General features: G+C 37.1%; 1 protein-coding gene across 1 annotated transcript; it reads left to right on the forward strand.

The window, feature by feature from the left end:
• The first annotated feature begins 253 nt into the window (after positions 1-253).
• LOC117209682 (unconventional myosin-XVIIIa-like) lies at positions 254-2239 on the forward strand. Its single transcript, XM_033451938.1, has one exon. The coding sequence runs from the start codon at positions 254-256 to the stop codon at positions 2237-2239; it is 1986 nt and encodes a 661-aa protein (XP_033307829.1).
• Positions 2240-12412: the final 10173 nt, after the last annotated feature.

A 12412-nucleotide genomic window follows, 5' to 3' on the forward strand; every position in this document is an offset into this window, starting at 1 on the left:
TGATCAAATAACTGTAAAGTTATTTGATATAGATACGAGTATTGCAATTAGTTCCGTTAAATAAATATCGTTCTCTGTCCAATTTATATCTGTATATTCAGTTTAATATTAATAAATTGTAAGTAATCGAAAAAAAATTTCTATCCTTATTTTCCGATATTACAAGTGGGGGCTCGTCCGGGATCTAATAGGACAGAAAACGACACGATTTAACGGAGCTATTTGTGCGGGAGTAGAAAAAGAATAGAATAAAATGGCGAACGTTGAAGACTTCGAGAAGCTGAGGACGAAAGAGCTGAGAGCGCGTCTCGCTAGCTTGGGGTTGAAGGTAACAGGAAGAAAATCCGAACTACGCGCGCGGCTACAGGCGGCCCTAGAAGGAGACGATGTATCGTCGGAAGAAGAGAGCTCCGACGAAAGTAAAGGCGAGGACGACAAACAAGGCGCGCGAGAATACAGGATAGGCACGCGAGCGGTGTATCAGGACCGCGATGAGTATCACCAGAAGGTATGCGTCGGTTCGATGTTGAGTCTTAAAGACGTAGAACACTCATTAGAGAAATTCAGCGGGGATGATCTGCTGAGTGTAAATCAGTGGGTGGAAGACTTCGAGGAAATGGCAGAAGTGTGTGGTTGGTCAGACGCCCACATGGTGACCTATGCTAAGAAATTACTCGCAGACTCCGCTCAGGCCTTCGTACGACAAGAGCGATGCGCGAAGTCCTGGGCAAAGCTAAAAAAGGCGTTGAGGAATGAGTTTGAAAATGTAGTAAGTGCCCAGCAACATGAGGATGATCTTGAGCAACTGGTTGGATTTAAGAAGCAATTGGAGAAGAAATTAGCTGATGCTTACGAAGAGGTCGAGGAACAACGTCAGGTTGTTGGACAATGGAAACGACGCGTGCAAAGTCTGAATAGCGAGATGCACGACTTGAGACTACTGTTGGAAGAACAAACAGCTAGGAATAATCTTCTGGAAAAGAAACAGCGCAAATTTGATTCAGAAACTCAGAATCTAATGAACGATCTGCGGCAAGAGAAAGCGCAACGTAAAAGATTAGCTAGAGAAAAAGAAATCGCGATCGCGGAGAAGTTTACCATAGAACAGAACCTTAGTGACGCAAGATTGGAAATCGAATTGAAGGAAGAAAGATTGTGGACATTGGGCCAAGAGCTTGAAGAGTTAACATTTGGTAGCAAAACGGAGGAGGAAGTAGCACAGCTGAAGAACCAGTTAGAAGATGTAGAATGCGCTAGAGCAGTTGCAGTTAAAGCGAAACAGGCACTGGAGCAAGAACTGAATGAGACGCAGGCTTCGTTGCAGGAAGCACTGCGGCAACGTTCCGAAGCAGAAGATCGTGTTAATGTAGCTAGTCGCGAACGAACTGAGCTACTGTCGCAATTGGAAGAAAATAAAGAAGCGTTGGCAGAAGTTTTGAAGAAGTATCGGGCAGCTGTGCAGCGAGTGTCGGAGGAACGGAGAATAGTGGCAACACACGTGGTGATTGGTAAAGTGGACCACGTGATGGTGTCCTCGTCGGATTCTTGCGGCCAGCAGGAGGACTTAGCGAACATCACGAGGAGGAAGAATCTGGCTAAACAACAGCAACAGGATGTTGTTGATGATATTTGCGAATTTACTGAGAAGGATAGCGTTGCGGGTGTGAGGGTTGTTTCAAGTTTTCGGATAGACTCGAAGAGTGTGAATGCAAGGCGAACGAAAAAACAAGGGAAGTCGCACGTGCGGAATCCCTCCAATAATATCGATACGAAGATTCGATATACAGAGGATGTGGATGACGAGAACGACGATGGGATTGTCGAGGACACGATGAACGTGAAGACCTTCGAAAAAGAAGAGATCATAATCTCGGTAGATGGTAAGTTGTTAACGTCTTCCATGTACGAACCGAGCCTACGAAAATGTCACGATGCTGCCACGACGATCAAAGCCCCTGACAAGAGTGAAATGGGTAAACAAACAACGGAGAGGAAGATAGAGGAAGAGCGAAAGAGGAGCAGTAGCATCGAGGACGAACAGGCCGCGGTGTTTCAAGAGGAACGAGATCAGTTGCGTACAGACGCAAAGAGACGGATCGAAGAGATCCAAGCCCGAGACAAGTGGACATATAACAAGAGACGCAAGAAGGCGACAGCATACAGGACGGGAGATCTAGTGGCGATCGAGAGGACGCAGGGCGGTCCCCGACTAAAGCTGCATCCGAAGTTCCTTAACTAAAAGTAAAGGTTCTGCGAAATGACCGATACGTAGTGCAGCGAGAGCAGCACGATCACGGCAGCCGATCACATGAAGTGGTGGAATGCTGACGATAGTGATGTAAGTGCGAGCAGCGATGATGAGCACATCTGAGGGCAGATGTGATTGTCAGGAAAGGCCGAGTGTAATATCGTAGAATAGATTTGAATTAGAGATCGGTTGAAATTAGAAAGCACCGTGTACGTCGTCTTTCGTGGTTTGATTACATCCAAGAGCGCCTAGTAACAGCGACGCGAGAAAGGATAAGCAGTGTCAAAACAGAGGTACGGTTTCATATTTCAAGGAATCGAGAGGCCAAAGTATGTGAGCCGAAAAGTGTGTGTGTGTGTGAGAGGACGAGAGCAAGAGCGAGCACGACCGGGCAGGATTGTATTGGCGAAGAGCAGAGCTAATTGAGTCGTTGAAGAGTAGAGTCGTTAGAGGTTTCTAGTCGTCGAAGAGTAGAGTCGTGAGAATTGATAGAGTTGTTAGAGAGAGAGAGTGTGTGTGTTAGATTCGTTGTGACGAGAGTGATCAAATAACTGTAAAGTTATTTGATATAGATACGAGTATTGCAATTAGTTCCGTTAAATAAATATCGTTCTCTGTCCAATTTATATCTGTATATTCAGTTTAATATTAATAAATTGTAAGTAATCGAAAAAAAATTTCTATCCTTATTTTTCGATACTACAATATACCAAATTATTATCTTTTCAATCTGCATGTATAATAATCACGTTTCTCGGCGTTTAGACAAGTTTAATAAAAAGATGAAAGAAGTGGAAATTTACTTTATGCAATAATAAAAATATAATTATGTTTCTAGCATACCAGAATATGCAGTACTTCTTCACACAACGAATAAGATCATTCAGATAAATTATTATACAAACATAAAAAAGAAAAGTGACTCATTGTTATTCGAAGAATCTGAATTCATTGATTCATTTTACTTATTTTCAATCAAAGAAAATATCTAGAACATCTTCACGTTTTTCTATTTTTTACTTAGTGCAATTGATCAATGTAGCTTCTAAACGGCCCATACGTCGCTAAATAATTGACTCGACAAAGGTCGATCACGACAAGCCGATAAAACGGGAACGAGTCGCTGCGAGCGATCGTAAAATCACGGCAAATACACATGGGAGCTGGTGCACGGTCTCCGGGTAACCAAGTCGGAATAAATGGGGCGAGTTAACGTCGAAAGAAACAAAGTTTCCGATCTGAGCGTTGGCGCAGGCGCGCGCGTGTACACGGCCTGAAAGTTTAATCGGCGAAATCTTAATTAGAGGCTGCATTTATTAGGGCGGAACTCGCGGCAGGATGCGCGCGTCGTCTTCCCTTTTGCATCGGCCATCGTATGCAAAGAAGATACCCTCGTTTTGTTCGCGTGCGAAACGGATGCCTGCAGTCCTCCGTACGCAGATAACGAGACTGGCAATTATTGGCGAAAGGCGGAGTCTGGAAAGAAAAAGAGAAAAGGTGGGAAAAAGGTGCACATGGAAAGTCGGAACGCTTGAGCTGGCTGCAAGTCGAACTGGTAATATTTTTTAGCCACTACCATTTCGACGATTTGACTGGTTCTGCCCGCCACGAGCCGCAGGCGGAATCGCGATTTTCAGAGTGCGATTTCGATCCACTCGCTCCCTTTATTTGTCTTTTTAAAGTAGAACTCTAGTAGAATTTATTAGAACGAAATTTTAGTTAATACCCGATTAAATGAACTTTACTAGTGGATGAATTTAATAGAATGTATAATATGTATAATACAAATGAAATTAATAGAATGCCAAGACGTTTTCTATATTTCAGTGTGGTTAAAAGTGCATCACCGTCTTTCTGCAATTTTTTCGTCGTGTTTGCGTTCTGTAGATATTAAATAAACATTTCAATGGTTCGATCCATTTGATGTTAACATGCAGTGTTTTATAAGAATGTCTGTAAAGTTTCGTTTTACAGTAGACGAGATAGGATCAATCCTTTGTGCGTGTGCTTTTAATAAACATAGAAATCTAAATATGTTTTACAAATATTGAATGAATGTTTCTCTTAAAAAATATGAGGATACACACAGCTACTTTTCATGTATGTTCTTTTGTATTAATATAGTGACGTAAATGCTTTAATGCACTGTATTTGCACTGTATTATATCTTCTATACGTTTTATAAGCATCAATTTTCAAAACAGTTCATATTACTTTATATTAAAACGTTGTAATGGTATAAAACTGAAAATTGATACAAAATGTGAAATCAAATGTAAATAAAAGACGATATAATAAATATAAACTTCATTAGAATGGTTTAAAAAATAGCATACAATGTTTATGCTTGTTAAACATTCTGTGTTTTTTTAGAGAGAAATGAAAAGACATAGAAATTACAAGATTAGTAGGAAAAGAGAATTGCAATAGAAATGTAAACAAGGATTCGGTTTACACGTGAAATAGTGTGAAATAAATGCATATATAACGTTTTTATAAAACCTTACCAAGGAAAGAATAACAAAAATAACATTATTCATTCTTTATGATCAAAATGTCTATTATACGAGATACTATCCATCTTATAGGTCTAACATATTAGGTTTACAGTATATTATACATAGTTATAGCTACAATATATTATAATACACAATAGCATATGTTTAATGCTTTATGTATTGTATTTATTTTCTGTATTATATACTACTATAGTACTATACTACTATTTGTACAATATATTACACTATACCTATACTGTATAGAATTGTATTCAACACGTCAATATCATATTGACTTTTGCACTTTGCTGCACTACATCTATCTCACAAAAGTACACTTTTAATTCAACGTCCAGGCAATTTCACTCCATCCCCGACATATTTCAGTCCGTCCCCTGCTCCAAGCTGTTAACACCATAGAACTGCACTTGAACAATGTTCCATTTAGAGAATCGTTTCAATCTCCATTGCAAAGTTATTCCATCCGCGATCTGAACCTTTTATTCAAACCGTGGAACGAAGCAGGTAGATGGAAAGTGGCGGCAAAACAGGAAGATTCGTTTGGAACGTCACGCCGCGTATACTTGTTTATACGGTTGTTTCACAGCACGTGGTAGGTTTCTATTTCAGTCGGCTATTCTCGAGGATTTCGGCCGGCACGAGGTTCAACGTGCATCGCGTGGAAACGAGCCAAGTTATTTTTATTTGCCCAACGAACTGGCTGCGTAACAAGAGCGGGTTCATCGTTGGACTTGCTATCGTTCACCTAATTGCACCACCGATTAATTATTACCAATAAGCAGGACACGTTTCGAGAAAAATATCGAGGACCACGGTAAACCTGGAACAAGTTTTGGTGTTTATTAAACGTTTAAATTGGGCTGCGTCTTTGTAGTTCGATGTTTAGGGAGGAAAGTGCAATAAATTTCTAACATCGGTACAATGTGCAGCATTTGTATCACTTCCGTTTGTAGGTACGTACCTACAGTTGTATGTTTCACAATAGTATACAACAATAGTAACATAAGTATTCCTAAATATGAGTGCTCTTTAAAAAGGAGCAACCTGTATTTTTAATTGCCAAAAATGCAAAATATAAAATTTGAAGAACAAACTCAAGACATTATCGGATTTTTCAGTTTTGTATTATTGAGCAATAAAACGTAATAATTTTGTGAAAAATAGACATACATCTTCCTATATGAATTACATCTTTTAATATATTTTCTATTAATTTTTCGACCACTTTGCTTGGTGAATATTTCTGAATATTTTACTATGTAATAGATCTTGTAAATTTTGTTAATTTATAACATTGCAATTGATATCCTTTGTATGTTAATAATATTCATTTGGAATCTGAGTTTAATATAAGGATCTAAGTTTAAGAATAATAAAAATATAAGAATCTAAATGTATTAACGATAAAGTACCTAAAAAGATATTCATGGATTTCAGACGAAAAAATGTTGGAAAGCAGAACATTTTTTTTAAAAGACAATCGTTATATAAATAGAATCATGTACGCTAAGAGTACATTCGTGTACACTTGAAGCAAGAAAAGTTCACTTATCTCAGGGCGGCGAAATTCATTTTGTTCAAAATGAAAGCGACGATTCATTTCTTATACCGCGATATGTTTCATGAGAGGACATCACTTGAACACGAAAAAGCACTTAAAATCTTCTTGCTCTGACTCTCTTATATTTCTCGATGTTGATAACTGCTCCATCTAATTGCTATACGTTTAAGTAAGTCTCCTTATTGGTAAAGGGAAATAAATATTTATAACGTTAGTTACATTCATATTATTATACGTTCATCGACAAATAGTTTGTCACTTCTTCTCTTACTAAATTCCTAAAGCTTCTTCTTTGTATTTCATATTTTTACACGAATTTTATACCTAAAAAACTCATTTTATGAAGGCATTAAACATTTAAAGAAGGAGCAAAAAAATTAGGTAGAATTTATGGTTCTTCTAGTAGCTTTTACGGAATGATCGATCATGGTGACACTACGTATCCAACTACGACATACTTTTAGAGTGATATCATATTTTCACATAAAAATATAGCGACCTACAAATCAATCTTCCGACCTATTAACTATGTTACTCTCATATTGTACCTTTTCCCTCACGCACCCTTTATCGATACTACACAACCATACGAAGCATTTATCTCCTGTAAAATTACATATTTAGCGGTAACTCATAAAAATCACATTTGGGTATAATAAAGGTATAAAAAATATGTAAATTCTTTATTACTAAATTCTAAATACAATTCACTGTTAGGTCTTACATAAAATATGATATCTCCAACGTCAGTAACCGCATATAAAGATTCGAAGAAATCGTTGAGAATAGAATAAAAGAAAGATAGGATAAAAATGATAGCTTTGGATGGACCTGAACATCCATTTTGCCGGTGTTATTCGAGCGACGCACAATATTATCCCTCTTGACGCGACGACGGAAATGGGCAGCGATTTCGAACTGGTTCAAGGGTGAATAAAGGACGATCGCTCTCGCGTGTTAAAGGCTCCGTGGCCGCAGGATAAAACAATATTTCGTCCAGGGATCTCGCCTCTGGCAAGATTTTCGAAGCGCTCGTAAGAGCACTCGAAAACCCTTTCTTGATGGCCAGGATCGATCGATGTGCTTCCATACGTTACAAAATGTCGACTCAATGTACGTCGATCTTAACGTTCAATGGTCATTCGCTTCCATTGCACTCGTGTCGTAAAATTCATCAGAAACTACCTTTTCGAAGAAGTTGCTATACCTGTCACGATTTCTTCCATCAGACAGAACTGAAACTTTCTCTCTACGCTTATCTTTCTTCTGTTGTCTTTAACACTTTTCTCTCCTATGCTTTTTACCCCTTTTCTTTTCTTTTCTTATTATCAGCCTCATTGAGATTAAAGTAACAATAGATATAGTATAAGTTAACTCTGTAGTATAACTCTGAATTTTCTATTTTCTGGTTCTTCTCTTTTTTTCTTCGTTCCATGAAATGATGAATAGAAGAACTTGAAAAATTTGAAAGAATCTCCTTTTTCTTCATCGTAAGTCCGATATTTCATCGAAAGGATAGAGAATGCATAGAAATACAGGTATTTACATGAATAAGAAAGCAGAAAGATTAGCATTGAAAGAATTTTGTTGAAATGGCGAAAAGGAATAGAATCATACAGCATTAAATCGTTCGTTATTGATGAATTACGTCATCTTTTCTGAAAATCCAAATGCACTTATTACTGTAATTACTATTAATTACTAAAGGTTTCTCTGAAAAAAAATTACGAATAAAAAAATAGAAGAGATTAGATCGTTACTGTACACGATCTTGATTCCTGATTTTATTCGTAGATTAAAAGGGTTCTATGAATTTTCGGATACATTTACAGAGACCTAGCTGCAGTTAAATTGTTAATTGAAATTAACTCGTCCATGAGTCGAAAAGAGCTATCTGATCTCTGTGAAAACACTCAAACCCCGTTCTCGAATGTTTATTAAGGCAGTCGGTATTGATTTTTTTCGACGAAGGCGAGTGCTTCTTCCTTTTGAACCCTTTGAACCTCTTTAAAACTCTTGACCCGTTTATACGGTCGGTATTCATGGTATGGTACGAATATTTACATAATGTTCCGTGGCACTTCATATTTTTAAAGAGCTCAATTTTCGTCTAGCTTTTTACAAATAAAACTTTTATTCGCCCATTACAAATCATTCTCGTCTCTACCTTGATCCTCCCCTTCTTCTTTTTATAATTTTCCTAGAGCAATATAACTTCTGCAAACATCTTAGATCACGAACAGAGAAGTTGAGAACAAAGTAATTTTATTATTCATTAGGTATTAGTTATAGAATACAGGTTTTATTATATATAAACATTAGATTGCTTGATATCTATAAGTCATCAGGACACTAAAATTTCAATTTTTCAGCAATATTGAAATAAAATACTACATTTACTTTTTCAAACGAGCTAAGTCTTGCAGAATCTCCTTCACTTGAACTATTAATCGCACTAATTGACCTTATCCAAGTGCTACTGATCTTTGAATTCATTACATAGGAAATTAATTTGTTATTTCTCTTCCAATGCTCTTTTAGATATACATGATTAGATCAACAAAGCATAAAATCTTTTAAAAAGCAAAAACTTTTGCATTAATTAGATCGATTTAATTTAAAAATACGTAATCTACAATTTTATATTTTTTTCTTTTCTTACTTTACATATCCTTATCACTTTGCTATGGTTTTCATTCCTCGTAATTACTTGACATTTCCTTACAATCGCTTTCGCAACGACAAATGCAACCACTCTTCCTAACTCTGTCTTTAGTTCTCACGAGACGCGTAAATCGCAGTCGGAATTGCTCTCGATTAATATTACTAACTCGTACTCTCAGAACGCTATCTGCTTGGCAGGTTGGTGTAAGTGTCCCTGGCACAGACACGTAGGCAGTTTAGCCGGTTGCAAAATGCAGAAACGCGGCATGGAAACGTGCTCTCGCGTTCCAACTCAAAAGCTGCCGAGGAGCACGCTCGCTTTCCTTCCTTTCGCGCATCCTCCGGAGATTCTACACTGTAGATTCTCGTGTAATATTCTACTCTCTCTGCGCCATGCTGATTCCTTTGTGGCGAATTTATCCTTTCTGGTTGATGGAAATTGTTGCCAAATTTGTCCCTCTTGCATTGCAACCGGATTTGGTGTTTGACATTTACGATATATGTAATAGCCTCCATTGTGTGCAAATTGGTAAACTTAGTTTTGCAAATGTATCGTGTAAAATCTGTTTTATTTTATGATCAAAATTGCTACAAAAGATGGGAAATATTTGAATATAAACTAGAAAAAGGTAGACCAAAAGATATCAAATTGATGTATTAATTTTGATAAAAGTGATTTCGAATTGTAATTTTTATAAAGTAATTGTCGATCATTGATTTAAAGGTCACTCTTACTGTATGAATACTCAATAATTAATAAATCACTAATATTTCTAATCTTTTATAAGTATAGCAATTCTTAAATATAAAACAGATAGTAGGAACACTTGTAATAATGTAGGAAATATTAGATAAAGTATAAGACTCGTTAAAATAGTTTAACAATGTTACTACATCTTAACGATGTATGATAAATTTAACATTCTAGCCCCTCGTATAAATATAAAATAAAACCAAGAAAATGCTTCATAAAACCAAGAATGGAGATATCAAGTGAGAAACTACGGTTTCAATAACACAAGCAACTATATACATTTACTACGGCAGAGGTTGCAATTAAGCGAAGCGGTCAAACAGAAGAAGCATCGTGTCCCTCACAAAAGTCCAGACATCGTTTTCCACGATACACTGCGTCATTATAGACCGCAGCCGCGGTGGTTTTTTTCATTGGAATAGTTAATTGGCAAGTCGTATCCCAAGCGCGTAACATTGACGCGGAACAAAGACAACTCTGTTAAAGTCCATGCAATCGCGCCTTGTTTCACCATCTCGTTTCGACGGGTCGTCGCTTCGAGCTTTCGCGGTGCGAAACGTTTTAATACCGCTCGCTTCGAGTTTGGCGCGTTCATCATTTCACTTCTGATGTATGGGAATGTTTCGCGCGCAAAGAATTCAAAATCGAATTCCATACGCTTGTTGCATGGGACACATTGAACTTTAATTGCACGCGATAGACCGCGTCCATTACGCAATTCGGTTATTCCGCAGGAATTTCACCATATTCCAAACGAATTGGCCGAGAGAACTGTTTATACGAGTTTGCATATTTCATCTAGAAACTCGCGGATTTACTTGTTAATCCGTTTACAGAATGTTTATCACCCTCCGCTCCAGAGACTTATATTCTCGCGAGTATTAATAGGATATTGGAAAACAGCCTCTATAAAGTTTCTTCATCTTCCAACCATAATATACTGCGCGATCTGGAGTGTGCATTAGTGTATGAAAGAGTTTTGAGGTTTGGATTTTTACCTCCAATTATGTTTTTTTATGGTACACTAACACAAGTGTCATATCTGATGCAAATATGAGGTCTGATCAAAAATTACCTAGACTACTGACAGGATACTTTATTCGTAAAATATGGGTGTATCGTTGTATGAAATTTTCGAGGTTTGTATAGGTTTGTATAGGTCTAATTGTATCTTTCTTAAAGTACACTAGCAAAATTATATAATACGATGTCCGGCAAAAAATTACCTAGTCTACTGGATCTATAATGTTTATCAAATATTTCTGTATCGTTGTATAAAATAGTTTTGAAGTCTGGTCCATTTTTTATAAGGTCATAAATTTCACACTATCCAGGTATATAATTAGTGTATTTGAACGTTTGAAGAAAAGAAATCTTATTTTCATAAATCTAAAGCTTCCAAGGAAAATTTTACAAAATAATAGTTGTACATCTTATCCTTCTATGCATTTTAATTTATCGAATGAACCAGCATGGCTTCTGAGCGACTGAAGTAACAATTCAATATCCACCCAACTATGTGCTCAGAAAAGCGCCTATTGTTTTCAAAATTCTTCAATGCCTCGCAATCTTAAGCTTCCTGAACCATTGTCGATTCATGTAAAATTTACACTGATACTCGATAGATTTATGGTTTGAGCTTGTAAAAAGAACATCGTCATAGGAAAAACAAACAGTATCCCGCGAAGCATCAGTCAGCATGTTGTACATTAGCGCTTTGTGCGTGTTTCTAAGTGGGTTGCGGTCCTGGCTTGGTCTGCTAGAGCAAAGTACGTTGGAAATACGCGTTTCACCAGGCAAATTGCTTATTGCGGTGCAGCTGTAATATGTAATTTTCCTGCATCAAACGATCTGTCGGCAACGGTATTACGGCTGACAGTTGGAGTCGCTTCTGGTTAACGCCGAGAAACTGTCGGAAATACCACGGCCATGTTATGGTGTTAAGTTGGCCCTAGATCCTCCTTTTCGACTATACACTTGCATTTCATACTTGTTAACCCTTCCTGTTGAGATTATATACTCGAATTTGCTTATATTTTTGATAATGCCATGATGTTCGCTATATATTATAATATATTCGTTATATATAATATATTATAATATATTCAATATATTATAATCGAAGTGTCACAACGGTAGTCAATATATGTATATAAGATTTGTTCGTAACTATATTTGTATTGCGATAACATCAACAAAGAATAAACTATGAATTTTTATAATTTATATTTGTATTTTATAAAAACTTCACGATAAAGAAATGAGGCAAAATTCCTTCGCGAACTTTTCGCTATTTCCATTGTATTCGACGATGTTCTATCGCATTACAAACAGCGTGTTTGCTCGTTGTCGAAACTAATAGGAGAATTGTAGCATGGCATGATTGTATATTTGCCATTTCCTGCATTGGGAAACGAGGTTACCCTCAAGCCGAATTGAATCAGTTTGTCGAGGTTCCTGGTTCACTTGAGTTTTAGTCGCGTTTTCCTTTTCAACGTTCCTTAAAAAGTTTACATTTCCTTGGATTTTTCACCGACGACGGGAGAAGTGCTTCAAGTTTAAAAATGTTCTATGCTATGTATTCCCATTCTAGTTCGTTAAAAGTCAAAGCAGAGTTTGACATAGTGTAAATATATGCAGGATTACGGACGAAATTTATTTTTTAT

Source organism: Bombus bifarius, unplaced genomic scaffold (assembly GCF_011952205.1).
Source record: "Bombus bifarius isolate JDL3187 unplaced genomic scaffold, Bbif_JDL3187 scf7180000008190, whole genome shotgun sequence".
Taxonomy (NCBI): domain Eukaryota; kingdom Metazoa; phylum Arthropoda; class Insecta; order Hymenoptera; family Apidae; genus Bombus; species Bombus bifarius.